Source organism: Pan paniscus, chromosome 9, assembly GCF_029289425.2.
Source record: "Pan paniscus chromosome 9, NHGRI_mPanPan1-v2.0_pri, whole genome shotgun sequence".
NCBI lineage: Eukaryota > Metazoa > Chordata > Mammalia > Primates > Hominidae > Pan > Pan paniscus.
The window spans coordinates 20,879,937-20,898,597 of NC_073258.2; the positions used below are offsets into that span (position 1 = coordinate 20,879,937).

Genomic DNA, 18,661 nt, shown 5'->3' on the forward strand with positions numbered 1-18,661 from the left:
GAGAGAAACCTGGTCTCAAAAACAAAAATGAAAAACCATGACTTTCAGACTTTCAGATGCCTTCTTGTGCTTACCAAAAAAAAAAAAAAAAAAGACAAATAATTACAAATAAATAAAACTTAGTACTGTTAGGGATGTCAAAAATCAGGTTGATGTGCATGTTATTAGCAGCATAAATTAGTTCTGCCTTTCCAAAGAGCAATCTGGCACTATGTCATAAGTGCTATAAAAACCATTCATGCCCTCTGACTCACTAGTCCTATTTTTTAAAATTATGTACAACCAGGCCGGGTGCAGTGGGGCATGCTTGTACTCCCAGCACTTTGGGAGGCTGAGGCAGGAAGATTGCTTGAGCCCAGGAATTCAAGACCAGCCTGGGCAATATGGTGAAACCCTGTCTTTACAAAAAAATACAAGAATTAGTGGGGATGGTTGCTGGCGCCTGTAAGCCCAGCCACTTGGGAGGCTAAGGTGGGAGGATGGCTTGAGCTGGGGAGGTGGAGGGTGCAGTAAGCTGAGATTGCACAACTGCATTCCAGCCTGTGCAACAGAACATGACCCTGTCTAAATAAAACAAAATAATGTATGACCAAATAAAAATTCAGACGAGAAAATAAGCAACTTGAAATGTTTACAGAAGCATTTATTTAGTGACAAAAGACTGAATACAACTCAAATTCTAATTAAGAGGTAATAGCAGGCCAGGTACGGTGGCTCACACTTGTAATCCCAGCACTTTGGGAGGCCAGGGCAGGTGGATCACTTGAGGTCAGAAGTTCTAGACCAGCCTGGCCAACATGGCAAAACCCTGTCTCTGCTAAAAATACAAAAATTAGCTGGGCGTCATGGCGCATGCCTGTAGTCCCAGCTACTCTGGAGGCTGAGGCAGGAGAATCGCTTGAACCCAGGAGGCGGAGGCTGTAGTGAGCCAAGATTGTACCACTACACTCCAGCCTGGGTAACAGAGCGAGACTCCACCTAAAAAAAAAAAAAAAAAAAAAAAAGAGGTAATAGTGTATTCAAATGGAGGGTGAAAGAAATAAAACTATAGCATGCCAAAAGTTGGCATATTTAACTCTGAGCAGCCAGCTTTTAAGATATTCTAGCTCCATGGATATAATTTAATTATTTGCTGCAGTAGAACCCACCTCCAAGACATATGTGAGTCTTAAATGGAAAGGGAAGAACTTAGATGGCAAAACAATCAAATATATATAGAAAAGAAAAACTAATGCCAGCCACCAAATAAATATATAGAGGTACAGCTATTCTATTCAGGGCTACATCTCTCAAATGACAAAAGACATGCTGTTATCATGATACTAGGCTCTGGAGGGAGGCAGGCAGGTCTTTTGAACCTCTCTGGAAGGGCATTTAAGCTTTCCTGCAAACAATTTATGCAGACACTAGTAAAAAGGACTGATGAAAAAAACAAACCCTAAACTAGTATTAAATATCAACTCAGAAACTGTGATCCTAAAAGAAAGTAATTATATAAGAAAAGGCCATCTTTAAAAAAAAAAAAAGCCAATTTTAGAAAGAGCTAAAATTATTATATTAAATAAGAGTTTAATTAAAGTGGCATGATTCAGAAAATACAAAAGAATTTGTGACTAAGTCATATGAATGTCAAATTGAGCTTTCCCTTGGATGAGGATAAGCCCATTGTTCAAATCACTTTTTTAAACCTACTAATTAAAAGGCAACATCATTGATGAAAGCTTTCAACTTTTTTGTCAACTTACTAAATATATTTTAAGCCAAAATAAGGTTTTCCCACATGACAAAATGAAGGCATTTTTTGCTGTGTAAAACACAACCTGCCTAGAAGTGTGGCACTATGATAGATGTATTTATAACCACTATGTTTACATACCTTTGCTGAAATTGCTAATGTGCAGGCAATACCCAGTTCTCCACCTCCAACCACAGTAATTTTATTGACTGTTTTATTCTCATGATTTGCCCAGCTCTTTGAATTTGTATCTGAAACACCTAGAAAGAAAGGTGGATTATCCTGAGAATTCAAAAATATCAAGAATTTTTTTAGGATCTTTTAAAAAAAAATATATAGCAGGCTTCATAGCTTAGAGAGAAAATATGGTGCTAGTCCATAATGGGCAAAAAATACTACTGAACAAATGAATGCAAGGAAGACAGACATTTCCTATTAAATAGTCGACTAAATAGAAATTATCCTTCTAAAGAGAATGTATCTTTCTAAACATTTTTAAAATATTGTGTAAGACTCTAAAAAAGTAGGATTTCCATAATTCTGAAAAATATTCCAACTCATTGCTCTGGTCTACAATAAAAAAATATGTCTAACACCTTACCAAATGTTTCAAACATAGGTATTTGCCTTTATTCTTGATGAGAATCATAGATATTCTGGTCCAATATATTGAATAAGCCAACAAGCCACATATACATATCATCAAAAAAGGTTTGGGATCATTAACATACAGCAAGTGGTTTTGAACAAGAATTGTTTTATCTGTTTAAGACTAATTCTTTACACTTTAAGAAACCTGGCCAGGCCCGGTGGCTCATGCCTGTAATCCCTGAACTTTGGGAAGCCAAGGCGGGAGGATCACCTGAGGTCAGGAGTTCAAAACCAGCCTGGCCAACATGGCAAAACCTCATTCTTATCAAAAATACAAAAATTGGCCGGGCATGCCTGTAGTACCAGCAACATGGGAGGCTGAAGCAGGGGAATCGCTTGAACCCAGGAGGCAGAGGTTGCATGAGCCCATATGGTACCACTGCACTCCAGCCTGGGTGACACAGCGAGACTCCATCTCAAAAAAATAAAAAAATAAATAATATTTATTGGAATTACATGGTAATACCCTGTGATAAAGGCAAAGGAATTACTTTTTTTTTTCTTTTTCTTTTTTTTTGAGATGGAGTCTTGCTCTGTTGCCCAGGCTGGAGTGCAGTTGTTCAATCTCAGCTCACTGCAACCTCTGCCTCCCGGGTTCAAGCAATTTTCCCACCTCAGCCACCCAAGTAGCTGGGATTACAGGCACCCGCCACCACGCCCAGCTACTTTTTTAATTTTTAGTAGAGATAGGGTTTCACCATGTTGGCCCAGCTGGTCTCCAACTCCTGACCTCAGGTGATCTGCCTGCCTCGGCCTCCCAAAGTCCTGGGATTACAGGAGTGAGCCACTGCGCCTGGCCTGAGGCACAGGAATTTCTTATTTCAAAAACAGATGTACATACGCACACAAATTTATTTATAAAAATCAAGTGGCAGAAAGTAAAGGAGTTTAGTGAGAAACTGGTAACTCATTAACTCTCAAGATAATCTGCCTGACAAATATACAAACCTTCAGTGATTTTTGCAATATAGGCTAGCAAGTCTACCTGCCGTGCCTCATCAGATGATGATAGAGAATACATGGGAAGTTCCTCTTGAAACTTGGCAATCATTTCTTTAATTAATCCAACAATGACAGATTTAGGCTGTAGAATACACAAAAAACAGAAAAGTTACACAAAAATTTTGCTGAAGAATACTACCTTTGTTGAGGCAGGAGTATTACTTGAGCCCAGGAGTTTCAGATGCAGTGAGTTATGGTTGCACCACTACACTCCAGCTTGGGCAACAGAATGAGACTTCATCTCCAAACAAAACAAACAAAAAATCTTTTTTAACCTATACATTCTTTTAGAGTTAGTCAAAAAGAAGCATTCAATCATGTTCTCATTTTTCAAAAATAATCATACACATTATATGATACTTTTAACTGTTATAATGCTTTTCATGAAAAATTATTGAATACTTTTAACTGAAAAATAAAGGAAGAAGAAATGCTAATTCAACATTTCCCAAAAGTAGAAAAATACCATGAATATGCTTAATAGCCGAATACCTAGGTTTAGGAACTCTCCTTTTTTTTTTTTTAACTTTTCATTTTGAAATAATTTCAGACTTACAGAAAAGTTGCAAAAATAGTACATATACTCTTCACCTAGATTACTCAAATGTTAACATTTGATCACATTTGCTTGTTTAGTCTTTCTCTCTCTGTTTTTCTGAACAGACTGAACAAGTAAACTGCAAACATGATGTCCTTTTACCCCTAAGTACTTTAATGTATATTTCCTAAAAGAAAAAGACATTCTCCTTTTAACCGTCATCAAATCAGAAAATTAACACTAATAGTATCTAATCTGGTACTATATTCTTTTAATGTAATTGGTTAAGCAACCTTGATGAAATTCACTAACCTTTCTGAGCTTCAGTGTCATCAGTAATACAAAGTGAATAATAAATCCCAAATGGTTGTTATGAGCAATAAATGAGTCAATGAATGCAAACTATACGCCCTGAGTGTAAAATAGATGTTTATTATTATTCCTGGGAATATTTAGTAGTATGCTCATTTAAAAAGTGCTTAATTTCTCAGAGTCTGAGTTTCACTATTTATAAAGTAAGAAGAGGCTATTAGGGCCAAGAATTCAAATACCTTTGGGGACCAAGCAGGTAACGTTAAATGTGTGAAGCTGGCAAGTACAAGAAAATCTGGAGAGACGGTTATTGTGGCAAATTGGAAACAGCATGCCAATAGGCATTCAAATTTACATTAAGAACAAAACAAAACAAGGTAAAACAAAACGAACTGTGCTGTTCAAACAAATTCCATAGGCCTAACGCGGCCCTCTGAATCTCTTAGAGAAATTGCAAACCCTGGCCTAGATGACCTCTAGATTCCTTCTAGCTCCAAAGTTCTATAAAATTATGCTACATAATTATAATTCCAACTGCATGTGGAACTTAAAGGTGCTGCAGTACTTTTAAATAGGGCAATTTAAATAATGTAATGTCTTTTTAAGACTAGTTTCAAGTGGGGGCACTGTGGCTCACACTTGTAATCCCATCACTTTGGGAGGCTGAGGTGGGAGGATGCCTTGATCCCAGGAGTTCAATACCAGCCTGGACAACATAGGGAGATCCTGTCTGTACAAAAAATTTTAAAATTAGTAGTGGATGGTAGACCATGCTTGTAGTCCCAGCTGCTCAGAAGGCTGAGGTGGGAAACTCACTTGAGCCCAGGAATTTCAGGGTACAGTGAGCTATGATTGTGCTACTGCACTCCAGCACGGGTGAAGACAGCATTACCCTGTCTCAAAAAAAGAGACTAGTTTTAGCTTATAATAAAGAGGCTCAGAACAGTAAAATAAAATCAGAACTGTCTAAACTAAAATTAAACACAACTTTCACCAGATTATAAGACTATCCCCGAGGATTTATTAAACAAACAAAATTATGAAAAGAGATGCCAATGAAAACCAGAGAGAAGAAACAGGATACACGAATTCCTGCAACATGGTACAGATGTCAAAATACTACTCGAGGATAGTTTTGTTTTGTTTTGTTTAAAGAAGGGTGTAACAATGGATGGAGGAGAGAAACAGACAATTCAAAAAGGAAGAAACATATGATTGATAAGTAAATGAAAATGATTTCAATTTCTCAAATAACCAAACAACTGAAAATTAAGAGTAAGATCCATTTTTGTCCTTCCAACTGACAAATTTTTATTATGCCCCATTCATCACATTTAACTGGCAATCTTATTTAAATCATCAGGTAATGCAAATAACATAAATGTTCACAAAGTAAAATGTCAATTCCTACTACTGATAATCCGAAGTATGTCCTTTGTTTTTTCTATTTTTTTCTTCTTTTTAAATGTTTTCTATATAAAAATATAGAAAACCATAAAACAAAGTAAAATGCATCTACAATTATACACCTTTTTATAAGCTGTCTATAAAATAAAAAGTGATAATCCTAAGGCATTCTTTACTCCAACCTCACTGGACTCCAACATACCCCTGTCCTCCAGCCCTACTAGCTTTCTGGTACATATAAACATTTTTTTTTTTTTGAGGCGGAGTCTCGCTCTGTCGCCCAGGCTGGAGTGCAGTGGTGCAATCTTGGCTCAGTGCAAGCTCCACCTTCTGAGTTCACACCATTCTACTGCCTCAGCCTCCCAAGTAGCTGGGACTACAGGCGCCCACCACCATGCCTGGCTTATTTTTTGTATTTTTAGTAGAGACGGGGTTTCACTGCGTTAGCCAAGATGGTCTCGATCTCCTGACCTCGTGATCCACCCGCCTCGGCCTACCAAAGTGCTGGGATTACAGGTGTGAGCCACTGCACCTGGCCTCATATAAACATATTATAAATTATCCTTTTATACAGATTTTTAATTATTTACAAAAATGAGAGAATACTATACATCTGTCTAAACCAATGTATAGAAGATAAGCAAAGGTTTGTTTTAAGGATAATACCTTCTATTAGAGAAAAGGTACTGTAAAATAGGTACCCTCCTACACTGATTTCTACTGATTATAGAAATGTATCATTTTGTGTACACTTTTGGAGGCCAATTTAGTAATATATAAGAAAATCTTGAAAATATTGGAAACCTTTGGTCCAATAATTCTACTCCAAGAGATTTATCATTAGGGAAGTATCGAAGATATATTAGATATATACAAACATTTACATTTAAAGATGTTCATCATTAAATGTCTTACGTTAGGGCAATTTGTAAATACAATACGCAATATCCTTATGCTGTCATCAGGTAACCATTAAAAACCATGCATTTTGAAAATGGTTTAACATGGAGAAATGCTCAATATAATGGTCAATGAAAAATGCAGAATACAAAATTACATAACATGAGGACATAAAACAAATACTACAGTTATATAGATCAATGTGGATGACTTTTTAAAACTTAATATTGGTTAAAACAAAGCATGTCACAAAAGATTACATACAGTATGATTCAACTTATATGAAAGTCAAAAACAGGCAAAACTACAAATAAATGTAACATAAAAATCTGTAATAGGAAGGGACTTGGAAATAATGCCCCAATCACTTGCTAGTAGCTCCTCCTGTACTTTCTCAAGTGGGAAACGACTATAAAAAGACAGGGAGCAAACAGTTGGCTCCAAAACCTGGAGGGAGCAGCTTTGTACAGGCAGTTGTCATCAGGGTTCTGGGACTTGGGTAACCCTAGAGAGCTCAATTTCAAATTACTTCCAAAGACTACATGAAGAATATCATTGAAAGAAAATGCAGTATCATACTTATTTGTACCAGCAGAATCAATGATAAGTATTTAAAAAAAAAAAAAAAGCTTTCTGTAGAAAATCCAAATTGATCTTACATGGCTCCAGTTTTGGAGATAGGGCAAATATATTCTGCCTTGAGCATCCACATGTTTTCCGACTAAGATTCCCATATTTGCAGTTGGCTTCAAGAAGCAAATAGGGGGAGCAAAAGGGTGAGAATCCAAAATCCAGAAACGAATTGGTATGTTGTATGTATTACCTATTTGAGACAAAAGAAACATATCTTCAAACAATAATAAAGCACACACATTATGATATAGCTAGGCGGCATTTTAAGAAATGAGTAGCTGGGGTGGTGGCTGAAGCCTGTAATCCCAGCACTTTGGGATGCAGAGGTGAGCAGATTGCATGAGCCCAGGAGTTTCAGACCAGCCTAGGCAACATGGAGGAACCCCATCTCTACAAAAAATTTTAAAATTAGCTGGGTATGGTGGCACACACCTATAGTCCCAGTTACTGGGGAGGCTGAGATGGGCAGATGACTTGAGCCTGGCAGGTGAAGTTTGCAGTAAGCCATGATTGTGTCACTGCACTCCAGCCTGGGTTACAGAGTAAGACATTGCTTCAAAAAAAAAAAAAAAAAAAGAAAAGAAAAGAAAAGAAATGAGCAGTCTAGTCAGGTTTACATATAAAGGATTAATGTTAATCAAGGCCTATTCCCCCCCATTTCATCCACATTCACATTGGAAATATGTTCCTATTAGATCACTGGTATAACATTTGAGTAAGTTTAATTAAAACAATGGCCAAATCATCCACCCTGCCTCTCAAAAAAAAAAAAAAATCAAATTTTCAAAAATGTTTACTAATATAGCCAGAGTGGCAGCCCAAATCCTGATGGAGTCACTTCCTACATTAATCACTACACATTAAAGAAAAGGAAAGAAATGTTTATTGAAGGCTGGGCGTGGTGGCTCACACCTGTAATCCCAGCACTTTCGAGGTGGGTTGACCACTTGAGGTCAGGAGTTTGAGACCAGCCTGACCAACATGATGAAACCCCATCTCCACTAAAAATTCAAAAAGTTAACCGGGCATGGTGGCAAGCACCTGTAATCCCAGATACTTGGGGGGCTGAGGCACGAGAATGGCTTGAACTCAGAAGGCATAGGTTGCAGTGAGCCGAGATTGCGCCACTGCACTCCAGCCAGGTGACAGCGCAAGACTCTGTCTCAAAAAAACAAAACAAAAAATGTCTATTGAAGGTATTCCCCTGGTTGATCAAGGATCTGCCTCCACCAATGCCCCTCCCCAGCAGTATTCATGCATTTTAACAGCCCATGACTGGCAAAGCACCTGGTGACTCAGATTCCTATGTCTAAACGTTAAGATTTCACCACTAGTTCACTAGTCTCTTCTTCCTTCCCTCTTTCCTATCAGCAAATACCTTGACTCCTACCCTGCACATCTAGCTTTTAGTAATTCAGCACTGAAGAGTCCGAACTCCTGACACAAAGTCCTCAGATTTAAAGGAATTATATCATAAGAACATAACTTAAGTTGGATGTAAACAAAGTTTAGATAGGTGTGATCTTAAGATGATACATTGGTAGGCCAAAATGGGAGGACAGCTTGAGTCCAGGACTTCAAGACCAGCCTGGGCAACAACGCAAGACCCTGGTGTGGTAGCACATATCTGTAGTCCTAGCCACTCAGGAGGCTGAGGCAGGAAGAATGCTTGAGCCCAGAAATTTGAGGTTACAGTTAGCTATGATCACACCACTGTACTCTAGCCTAGGCAACAGAGCAACACCCTCTCTCTTAAAAGAAAAAGAACAGGCCAGGAGTGATGGCTCACGTCTGTAATCCCAGCACTTTGGGAGGCCAAGGCGGACAGATCACGAGATCAGGAGATCAAGACCATCCTGGCTAACACGGTGAAACCCCATCTCTACTAAAAATACAAAAAATTAGCCAGGTGTGGTGGCGGGCACCTGTAGTCCCAGCTCCTCAGGAGGCTGAGGCAGGAGAATGGCATGAAACTGGGAGGCGGCGTTTGCAGTGAGCCGAGATCGCGCCACTGCACTCCAGCCTGGGCGACAGTGCGAGACTCCGTCTCAAAAAAAAAAGTAAAAGAAAAAAAGATTACATACATCTCTAAAAAATGAGTGTTTGAAGAAAAAGTATCATTATAACTTAACACAATGTTGGCTGTATAAGAAATAATACCAAAAATTTCTAGAGGTAAACATAAGGTAATATTAACAGAAGTTCCATGCAGATGGGAGGATAGATACAGGCTTCACTTCATCCCTTCCCAAATGTTTAAATTTTTTTTAGCATAAGCATGTATAATCATTACACTAATAAAACTAGTTAACTAAAAGAGAGTAATAAAGGCAGACAAGGCTGGGCGCGGTGGCTCACGCCTGTAATCCCAGCACTTCGGGAGGCAGAGGCGGGCGGATCACCAGAGGGCAGGAGTTCAAGACCAGCCTGACCAACATGGAGAAACCTCGTCTCTATTAAAAATACAAAATTAGCTGGGCATGGTGGTGCACACCAGTAATCCCAGCTACTCAGGAGACTGAGGCAGGAGAATTGCTTGAACCTGGGAGGTGGAGGTTGCAGTGAGCTGAGATCATACCATTGCACTCCAGCCTGGGCAACAAGAGCAAAACTCCATCTCAAAAAAAAAAAAAAAAAAAAAAAGGCAGACAAATAATAATGGCCACATGTACTGAGCATATACTGGCACACACTATATGCCAGGCACTATGCCCAGAGCTTTACTTACTGTAATTCATTTAAGCCTTACAACTCTGAGGTGGGCTCTACTATTGGCCCATTTTACAGATGAGAAAGATAATATACATTCTGACCTTCTGATCAGCAGGAAATAATTAGTGTGCATTCACACTGAGTTGATATAATTCCAAAGCAAAGGAAAAGTGTAATGAAGGAAAAAAAGGTGGGGGGAGCACCTGAGGAAGACCCCAGCATAAGAATCAATGACATAACTCAATGACTGCAGGACAGGCATAGTGCCAATCAGCGGGATTTTACCAATGGTATTAAGATAACCTTTCTGCCCTCATGTTACCGCCCTACTCTGTATTAGAAACGGAAATGCTACTAAGCAGTAATTCATTTAAATTCACAAGCTCCTCTGTTAATATGCAACTACCCTTGAAAACACTGGGGTGGGTTAAGAATTAGCCTTTATCTCTCAGAATGAATCACCTTAATCAGTTTCCTTCCCTCTTCCTCTCCCTTCCTCCTTTCCCTAATACCCTTCCCTTCTCTTCCTTTTCAACGTCTAACCAAGATAAATTCAGAATACAACTTAAGGGGAACAGGTCTGAGTAAAATTCTCTACGCAGCCAGGAAACAGTCTAAAAGCTTGGCAGGGAAGACCAAGGAAAGAAAAGAAAAATCAACTCTATGCCTGTTCTGCCTACTTCACTCTGCAATCTCTGCATGGATCCCATGGCTAGCTGCATTCATCTCCATCCATTCTCCTATGCATAAAAACAAAATGAATTCCTACACATTTCCTGAGTGCCTACTATTGCAAAAGGAGGTATCATGGTGGGACATACACAGAAGCAGAACAAAACATGAGTGCATCTCTAGCAACAAGTCATGACTGGGGGTGGGGAGTGGGGAATTAAGGGGGTTTGTGATAATCCAGGAGCTACCACAAAGAAGCACCTACTTTAAAAGAAGTCCCCCCAAATGCAGCTTCCTAGTGTCTTTTGGGCAATGTATTCTCATTGTACAATGCTGAACTCTTTTTAAGAGATCAAAGTTACGCTATTCTCTCCCTATTTGGTTTCCAGATCTTTCTCAGCCCCCCTTTCAGTGTATCTTCTGTTTCAAATGCCCCAGTAAGCCACTTATTCCTAAGCCCTTCAGTCAATAATCAAACTAACTCCACTGTTCAACAAATACCAAAAATGTCCTTTAAGCACATAACTGTATATTAGTGATTATGGATGTTATTCGTCCTGGGATTATTTGCATTTCAAAAGAACAGTGAACTTTTATTGAGACTGAGTCTCACTCTGTCACTCAGGCTGGAGTGCAGTGGCACAATCTCGGCTCACTGCAACCTCTGTCTCCCGAGTTCAAGAGATTCCCCTGCCTCAGCCTTCTGAGTAGCTGGGATTACAGGCGCGTGCCATCAGGCCTAATTTTTGTATTTTTAGTAGAGATGAGATTTCACCATGTTGGCCGGGTTGGTCTTGAACTCCTGACCTCAAGTGATCTGCCCACCTAGGCCTCCCAAAGTGCTGGGATTACAGGCATGAGCCACCACACTCGGCAAGAACAGTGAATTTCTAATGGTGAAATTTCAGGCACCACTTCAGATAAATATTTGGAAACAAAGATTCACTGGTGTTCTTAAAATCATACTATATATAAGCAACCTCTTGTGATTCTTATCTGAAAGGTTAGTCCTTGATGAACACAGGAGAAGTAGGTATGGAAAAATGGGAAGAGTTAAGTGTAAGAAAAGTCAGTGATTTGTTTTCCTTTATTTTTGGGCAAACACTTAGCTATTCTAAACTGCTAGGTCACTCTAAAATGTGTTCCCTTCTTTGAGCTTTAATGGCCTCTGTGTTGTAAAATTTTCCTATTGGAGTCTGAGTTTCAGGCTAACACTAGCTATGTGATCTTAGGTAAATCAGACCAGGCTAAGATTCAGTTTCACCTATGGAATGGAGATAATGCTATATCACATAGAGAGGAAAGGAGGGGAACAAAATATAGGTGTAATGAAGAAAAAAGTAACTCTCCCCAAGGGCAGGCCTATGTCTGTCTTGCTTTCCTTTGTACCCTGGAGCCTTTCAGAGTAGTGGTAGTAGGGGATTTGTGATAATCCAGGAGCTACCACAAAGAAGCACCTACTTTGAAAGAAGTCCCCCCAAAATGCAGCTTCCTAGTGTCTTTTGGGCAATGTATTCTCATTGTACAATGCTGAACTCTTTTTAAGAGATCGAAGTTACGCTGTTCTATTTGATTTATCTAGTTGATAGTAAGTATTTGTTGAATTGAACTGAACTTGTTGACATTAATATAGGCCTTCCTTGACTGGAACAGATCCAGTAAGGTTCTGTATAGGTCATATATCTGCAATAATACTTTAAGAATGTTATGGCATAAACAAATTAAAGTTATTAAATGAACTGCTCTTTTAGAAAACTCACACATTTTTTCAACTTCCACACTTACCCTGATACATCACAGGAATTGTGCCAGTAAAATTCAGCAGGTCTTTCTGAGAACTATCTTTAAAAACTAGAAGAAAAAAAAAAAAAGCCCCAAAATGTGCAATCAGAAACAGAAAGAACTGTAGTAAAGTATGTAAGTGTGCACGTGTGTGCTCATGAATACACACACAAATACACACACAATCTCTAAACATAATCTAGGAATCGGTAAATCTGTCAACAAGAGGAAATGACTAGATGTTGTTTACTTAGAAAGCAGTAAGGGTAGCTGAAAGAATACAGGACTTTGATACTGAAACCCCAAGTTCTAGGGCCACCTTCCCCACTTAGAGGAATGTGACTTTTGGTGACTTTAATCATCTTTGATCTTCAGTTTTATCATCTATAAAATAAAGATAATAAGACTGCCTTACAAAGTTGTCATAAGGATCAAATGAGAAAATTTGAAAACTTAAGAAGTACTATAATATGTGGGGCCATTACTAAATAATTGTCACATGTCAGTTGCAAAGCAGTTCCACTCCTCTCACCTCGGTGTCAACACCTACCTCCACTACGCCCCCTCAGCAAGAAGAAGCCAGAGTGATCGACGGCCTTTTCCCATTTTCATTAGCCAACACCTTAAGATTAAGGTGTTTTAAAAATCCAAAGGGAGGGGTTGAAATTGCCTTTGCAAAATTATGACTGAGACAGCGAAAAAGATCTAACCTCACCAACTCCGTCTTCCTTCTAACCTTTAAGCTGTCCTTGTTCCTTCCTGGGCATAGGCTGAACTCACTTTGGGAAGAACTTAATTTATAATTTATAGTTTAAAACAAAGACAATAACAGCCCTTTCCCAAAACAAACTTCCTTCTTGCCTGGGGACTAGACTGCCTTTGTAAGACTAACAAATTAGCCGCAAAATTAAAAATTATGGTTTATGGCCGGGCACGGTGGCTCACACCTGTAATCCCAGCACTTTGGGAGGCTGAGGCAGGTGGATTACTTGAGGTCAGAAGTTCAAGACCAGCTTGGGCAACATGATGAAACCCCATCTCTATCAGCCGGGTGTGGTGGTTCCCAGCTGCTTGGGAGGCTGAGGCAGGAGAATAACTTGAAGCCAGGAGGCAGAGGTTGCAGTGAGCCAAGATCACACCACTGTACTCCAGCCTGGGCAACAGAGCGAGACTCCATCTCAGAAAAATAAATAAATAAAGTAAAATAAAATAAAAATTATGGTTTAGTAATCATGCACCTGGAGGCTTACAAGATTGTGGTCCTCCCTAAACTGCTCCTAAGATCAGTGCTTGAGATATTTTGCAGGCCCTACACTTGATGGATCAGCTGGCACCACCCAGATTGATAAACTGGCTCATCTGATCTTGTGGCCCCAACCTGGGAAGTGACCTAGAGCAAGAGGACAACTTCAACTTCCCATGATTTCATCTTCTACCTAACCAATCAGCACTCCTGGCTCACTGGCTTCCCCCCACCCACCAAGCTGTCATTAAAAACTGTTCTCACAATGCTCGGGGCGACTGATTTGAGTAACAGTAAAATTCCAGGTCTGGCACAGTGGCTCATGCCTGTAATCCCAGCACTTTGGGAGGCCAAGGTGGGTGGATCACTTGAGGTCAGGAGTTCAAGATAAGCCTGGCCAACATGGTGAAACCTCATCTCTACTAAAAATACAAAAATTAGCAGGGCATGGTGGCATGCGCCTGTAGTTTCAGCTACTGGAGAGACTGATGCACGAGAATTGCTTGAACCTGGAAGGGGGAGGTTGCAGTGAGCTGAGATCGTGCCACTGCACTGCAGCCTGGGCAAACAGACAGTGACTATGTCTCAACAAACAAACAAACCAACCAACCTCCGGTCTCCCGCAAAAACAAACCAAAAACCAAAAAACAAACAAAAAGACATTATCGCATGTAACAAAATCAGTTATAGTCACTTTTAGAACCAGAAGAAAAACTACCAGCATTGCTTTCTAAAGCAACCTGTTAAATCAATAATTACCTTCTTTGGTTTCTCTAATTCCATTATTCTCAACCTCTTTTCAACATTCATATCTCTGAAAGTTCAACTTTCCCATCAATAACTGGAACACACTGATAGAGAATCAACGCCCTAATCTCAGAATTGAGTACAGGAAACACTATCTCTGGTTTCAAACAATCAAACTACCTTGGAGGGGGCCTTTGGGCCCTCATGAATGAGACTAGTGTCTTCATAAAAGAGCCCATGGTCGGGCACAGTGGCTCACGCCTGTAATCCCAGCACTTTGGGAGGCCAAGGTGGATGTATCAATTGAGGTCAGGAGTTCGAGACCAGACTGGCCAACATGGTGAAACGCCATCTCTACTAAAAATACAAGAAAATTAGCCGGGCATGGTGGTGGGTGCCTGTAATCCCAGCTACTCGGAAGGCTGAGGCAGGAGAATCGCTTGAACCTAGGAGGCAGAGGTTGCAGTGAGCTGAGATGGTGCCACTGCACTCCAGCCTGGGCGACAGAGCAAGACTCCGTCTCAAAAAAAAAAAAAAAAAAAAAGAAAGATAAAGATAATAAAGTAAAATATTTCTTAGAAAACCAAATTCTTACTATTAGGTGAACAGAATAAGTAAAACTGTTAATGATTTAGAATCAACCATATATATAGGATAGGCCGAATAAAGGTCCTTTAAAGATGTCCATATCCAAACCTTGGAACCTGTGAATATGTCACCTTACTTGGCAAAGGGATTTTTTAGATGTGATTAGTGACTCTGATCACTTGGCTAGCCTTAAAAAAATTAAGGAGTCTGAGATGAAGAAATTATCCGGTATTACTGGGGTGGGTCTAATCTAATCACATTGGTCCTTAAAAGCAGAGAATCTTTCCCAGCTGTGGTCAGAGGGCGATTTGACTATAGAAGAATGGTTAGAGACATGCAACACTGCTGGCTCTGAAGATGGAGAAAGGAGACCAAGAGCCCAGGAATGTGGGTGACCTCTAGAAACTGAAAAAGGCAAGGAAACATTATCTCCCAGAGCCTCCAGAAACAAAAGCAGTTGACACCTGGATTTTAGCCAAGTCAAACCTCTAGTTCACTTTCTAAGCTATAGAAATTTGTGTTGGACTTCTTGCCTACAGAATTATAACACAGTAAATGTGTGTTTTTTAAAGCCACTAAGTTTGTGGTAGTTTGTTACAGCAGCAATACAAAACTAATACAAGATACATTGTATTAATTTAAGCTTTCTCAGAAATTGCAGGTCATAAAGTATAGCTGAAAATCAGAGGATAAAAGAGAAAAAGAGAAATTACAATTTTGCAGCTCTTTAGGACCAAAAATTAGTAGTTCAAATAATGCAGCATTTAAACTAGAGGATATGATTCTTACCATAGGTGTCCATGGAATATTTGAAATGTGGGAAAAATACATTTACATTCTTTAGTTCTTCCACAGTTAGGTCCCTGAACTTGTACTGAAAAGAGAAAAATAAGCATGGAGTAAGAATAAAGCTGTAAGCAAAAGAACAATTGCAGTTAACTTTTTTTTTGAGACGGAGTCTCACTCTGTTGCCCAGGCTGGAATGCAGTGGCGGGATCTCAGCTCACTGCAACCTCCGTCTCCTGGGTTTAAGTGATTCTCTTGCCTCAGCCTCCTGAGTTGCTGGGATTACAGGTGCACGCCACCACGCCTGGCTAATTTTTTGTATTTTTAGTAGAGGCAGGGTTTTGCCATGTTGGTCAGGCTGGTCTCGAACTCCTGACCTCGTGATCTGCCTGCCTCCGCCTCCCAAAGTGCTGTGGTTACAGGCGTGAGCCACCACGCCCGGCCTGCAGTTAATATTTAACTGACAATTTACCGTGTGGTAGGCCCTGAGCTCTGCAAACAAGAATGGTATTTGATTTAATCTTTTTAACAACAACCCTACCAGGTAGGTAGGGCTTTACAACTGCTCTATAGGAGCAGGAGAAGAAAATGAAAGCTAGAGAATCAAAGTAACTTGCTGAGTCATATAGCAAGTTAAATAGTGAAGCCCGAGCTCAAATCCAGGACCAGAGTCTTTAATCTCTAAATCAAACTGCCTCCAAATACCTCCAGACAGCTTAAATGATGAGGCAGAATGGATCACCCCTCTCAACACTATGCAGGATCCAACCGTCTTTTTGGCATGGCTCATTCACTTGAGATACCTCGACTTTCCCCTCCCACCTTCCTGGCACTGCATCCTGGGTTTCAAATGGAAAACAAAAGCATGCAAGTTTTGTAGTCAGGTGTGTGAACTGCCTCTTCATTTATCCAGATGTCTTCTCAGAGATACTGACTTGGTTGTCTTGTGGGCAAAATCATTTAAATTCTTTAAGCTTATTTTCTCATCTGCAAAAATAAACAATACTTACCTCTTACACTAGTGGTTAGGTTTAAATGAAAGAAAATAAGTATATTAAGAGTTTACCATTCTGAAAATGGATTTGAGACAACAATTCCTTTTACAATGGTATCAAAAAGAATAAAATATTTAGGAATAAATTTAACAAGGTACAATACTTAGACTCTGAAAACTACAGAACATTGTTGAAAAAAATAAAATAGACCAAAGTAAATGGAAAGCATCCCTTGTTCATGGACTTGAAGACAGTATTGTTAAGATGGCAATTTTTCTCAACAGATTTCAACATAATCCCTATCAAAATCCCAGCTGGCTTTTTTTTTTTTGGCAAAGATTTACAGTCTCTAAAATTCATTTGGAAATTCAAGGGACCTAAAATAGCCAAAACGATCAGGAAAAAGAACAAAACAGCTGGTGGATTCATACTATAATCAAAAGACAGGTTATCATCAAAAGGAGAAAATAACAAGTGTTGGAGAGGATGTAAAGAAATCAGAACTCTCACACATACACCACTGCCAGTGGCAAAATGATGCAGCTGCTTTGGGAAACAGCCTGGTAGTTCTTCAAAAGACTAAATACAGAGTCAGGGTTACTACATGACTGAGCAATTAATTCCACTTCTAGGTATACACCCAAGAAAAATGAAAACGGGTACCTACACAAAAACTTGTATGCAATTGTTCATAGCAGCATTATTCATAATAGCCAAAAAGTGAAAACAATTCAAATGTCCATTAACTAATGAATGAATAAAATGTGGCATATCCATAAAATGAAATATTCAACCACAAAAAGGAATAAAATGCTAATATATGCTACAACATGGATGAACCTTAAAAACACTATGCTAAGTGAAAGAAACTAGACACAGGAAGTGCCTGCCTCTGGTCTTGGACAAAGACTGTGCTTCCCAGAAAAAAAAAAAAAAGAAAAATTAAAAATAAAAGAAATGAGACACAAAGGCTATATATTTTATGATTCCATGTATATGCAATATCTCCAACTGGCAAATACATAGAAACACAAAGTAGACTAGTGGAAACCTAGGATTGTGGGAGTTTGGGAGAAAATGGAAGAGGATTGCTAGTGGATCCTGTTTCCTCTCTCAGAGCCTGAAGTTGTTCACCTGCAAAAAAGATATAGCTCGCCAGGCGCGGTGGCTCACGCCTGTAATCCCAGCATTTTGGGAGGCTAAGGTGGGTGGATCACCTGAGGTCAGGAGTTCAAGACTAGCCTGACCAACATGGTGAAACCCCATCTCTACTAAAAATACAAAATTAGCCGGGCATGGTGGCAGGCGACTATAATCCCAGCTACTTGCGAGGCTGAGGCAGGAGAATCGCTTAAACCCAGGAGGCGGAGGTTGCAGTGGGCTGAGATGGTGCCATTGCACTCCAGCCTGGGCAACAAGAGCTAGACTCAGTCTCAAAAAAAAAAAAAAAAAAAAAGATATAGCTCTACTGCCTACAAACTTCAACAGGTGTGTATGAAGGTCTTACAATTAACATATGTAAAAGTGAGATAATAAACAAAATATGTATACAATAGTAAGTACAGGCAGGAAACTACAAATTGACACAAAGAACATCTAAGTTACAGAAAGGCCTCTGGAGAAGCTGAATCTACATTTCAGCCTAGAGTCTAGAACAGTATAGAAAATTAGTAGTTAAGCCAGGCATGGTGGCTCATGCCTGTAATCCCAGCACATTGGGAGGCCAAGGCAGGCAAATCACTTGAGGTCAGGAGTTCGAGAACAGACAGGCCAACATGGTGAAATCCCGTCTCAACTAAAAATACAAAAATTAGCCAGGCATGCTGGCATGCACCTGTAATCCCAGCTACTCGGGAGGCTGAGGCAGGAGAATCACTTGAACCCGGGAGGCAGAGGTTGCAACGAGCTGGGATCACCTCACTGCACTCTAGTGACAGAGCGAGACACTGTCTCAAAAA

At 39.7% G+C, this 18,661-nt stretch overlaps 1 protein-coding gene across 9 annotated transcripts in view; it reads right to left on the reverse strand.

Annotated features, from left to right (window-relative positions):
* Positions 1 to 18,661, reverse strand: part of UEVLD (UEV and lactate/malate dehyrogenase domains) — a 60,259-nt gene that overhangs the window by 33,459 nt on the left and 8,139 nt on the right. For 4 of the 9 annotated variants that reach the window (XM_057299118.2, XM_003818239.6, XM_063608125.1 and 1 more), the window contains exons 2-6: positions 15,712 to 15,796; positions 12,348 to 12,413; positions 7,205 to 7,368; positions 3,335 to 3,470; positions 1,877 to 1,995 (exon numbers count right to left, since the gene is read on the reverse strand). In XM_057299118.2, the coding sequence (XP_057155101.1) occupies positions 1,877 to 1,995; positions 3,335 to 3,470; positions 7,205 to 7,368; positions 12,348 to 12,413; positions 15,712 to 15,796 (570 nt within the window). The remainder of the gene's footprint in view (positions 1 to 1,876; positions 1,996 to 3,334; positions 3,471 to 7,204; positions 7,369 to 12,347; positions 12,414 to 15,711; positions 15,797 to 18,661) is intronic. The other 5 variants (XR_004665023.3, XM_034932277.3, XM_008971510.5 and 2 more) reach the window with 2 other exon arrangements.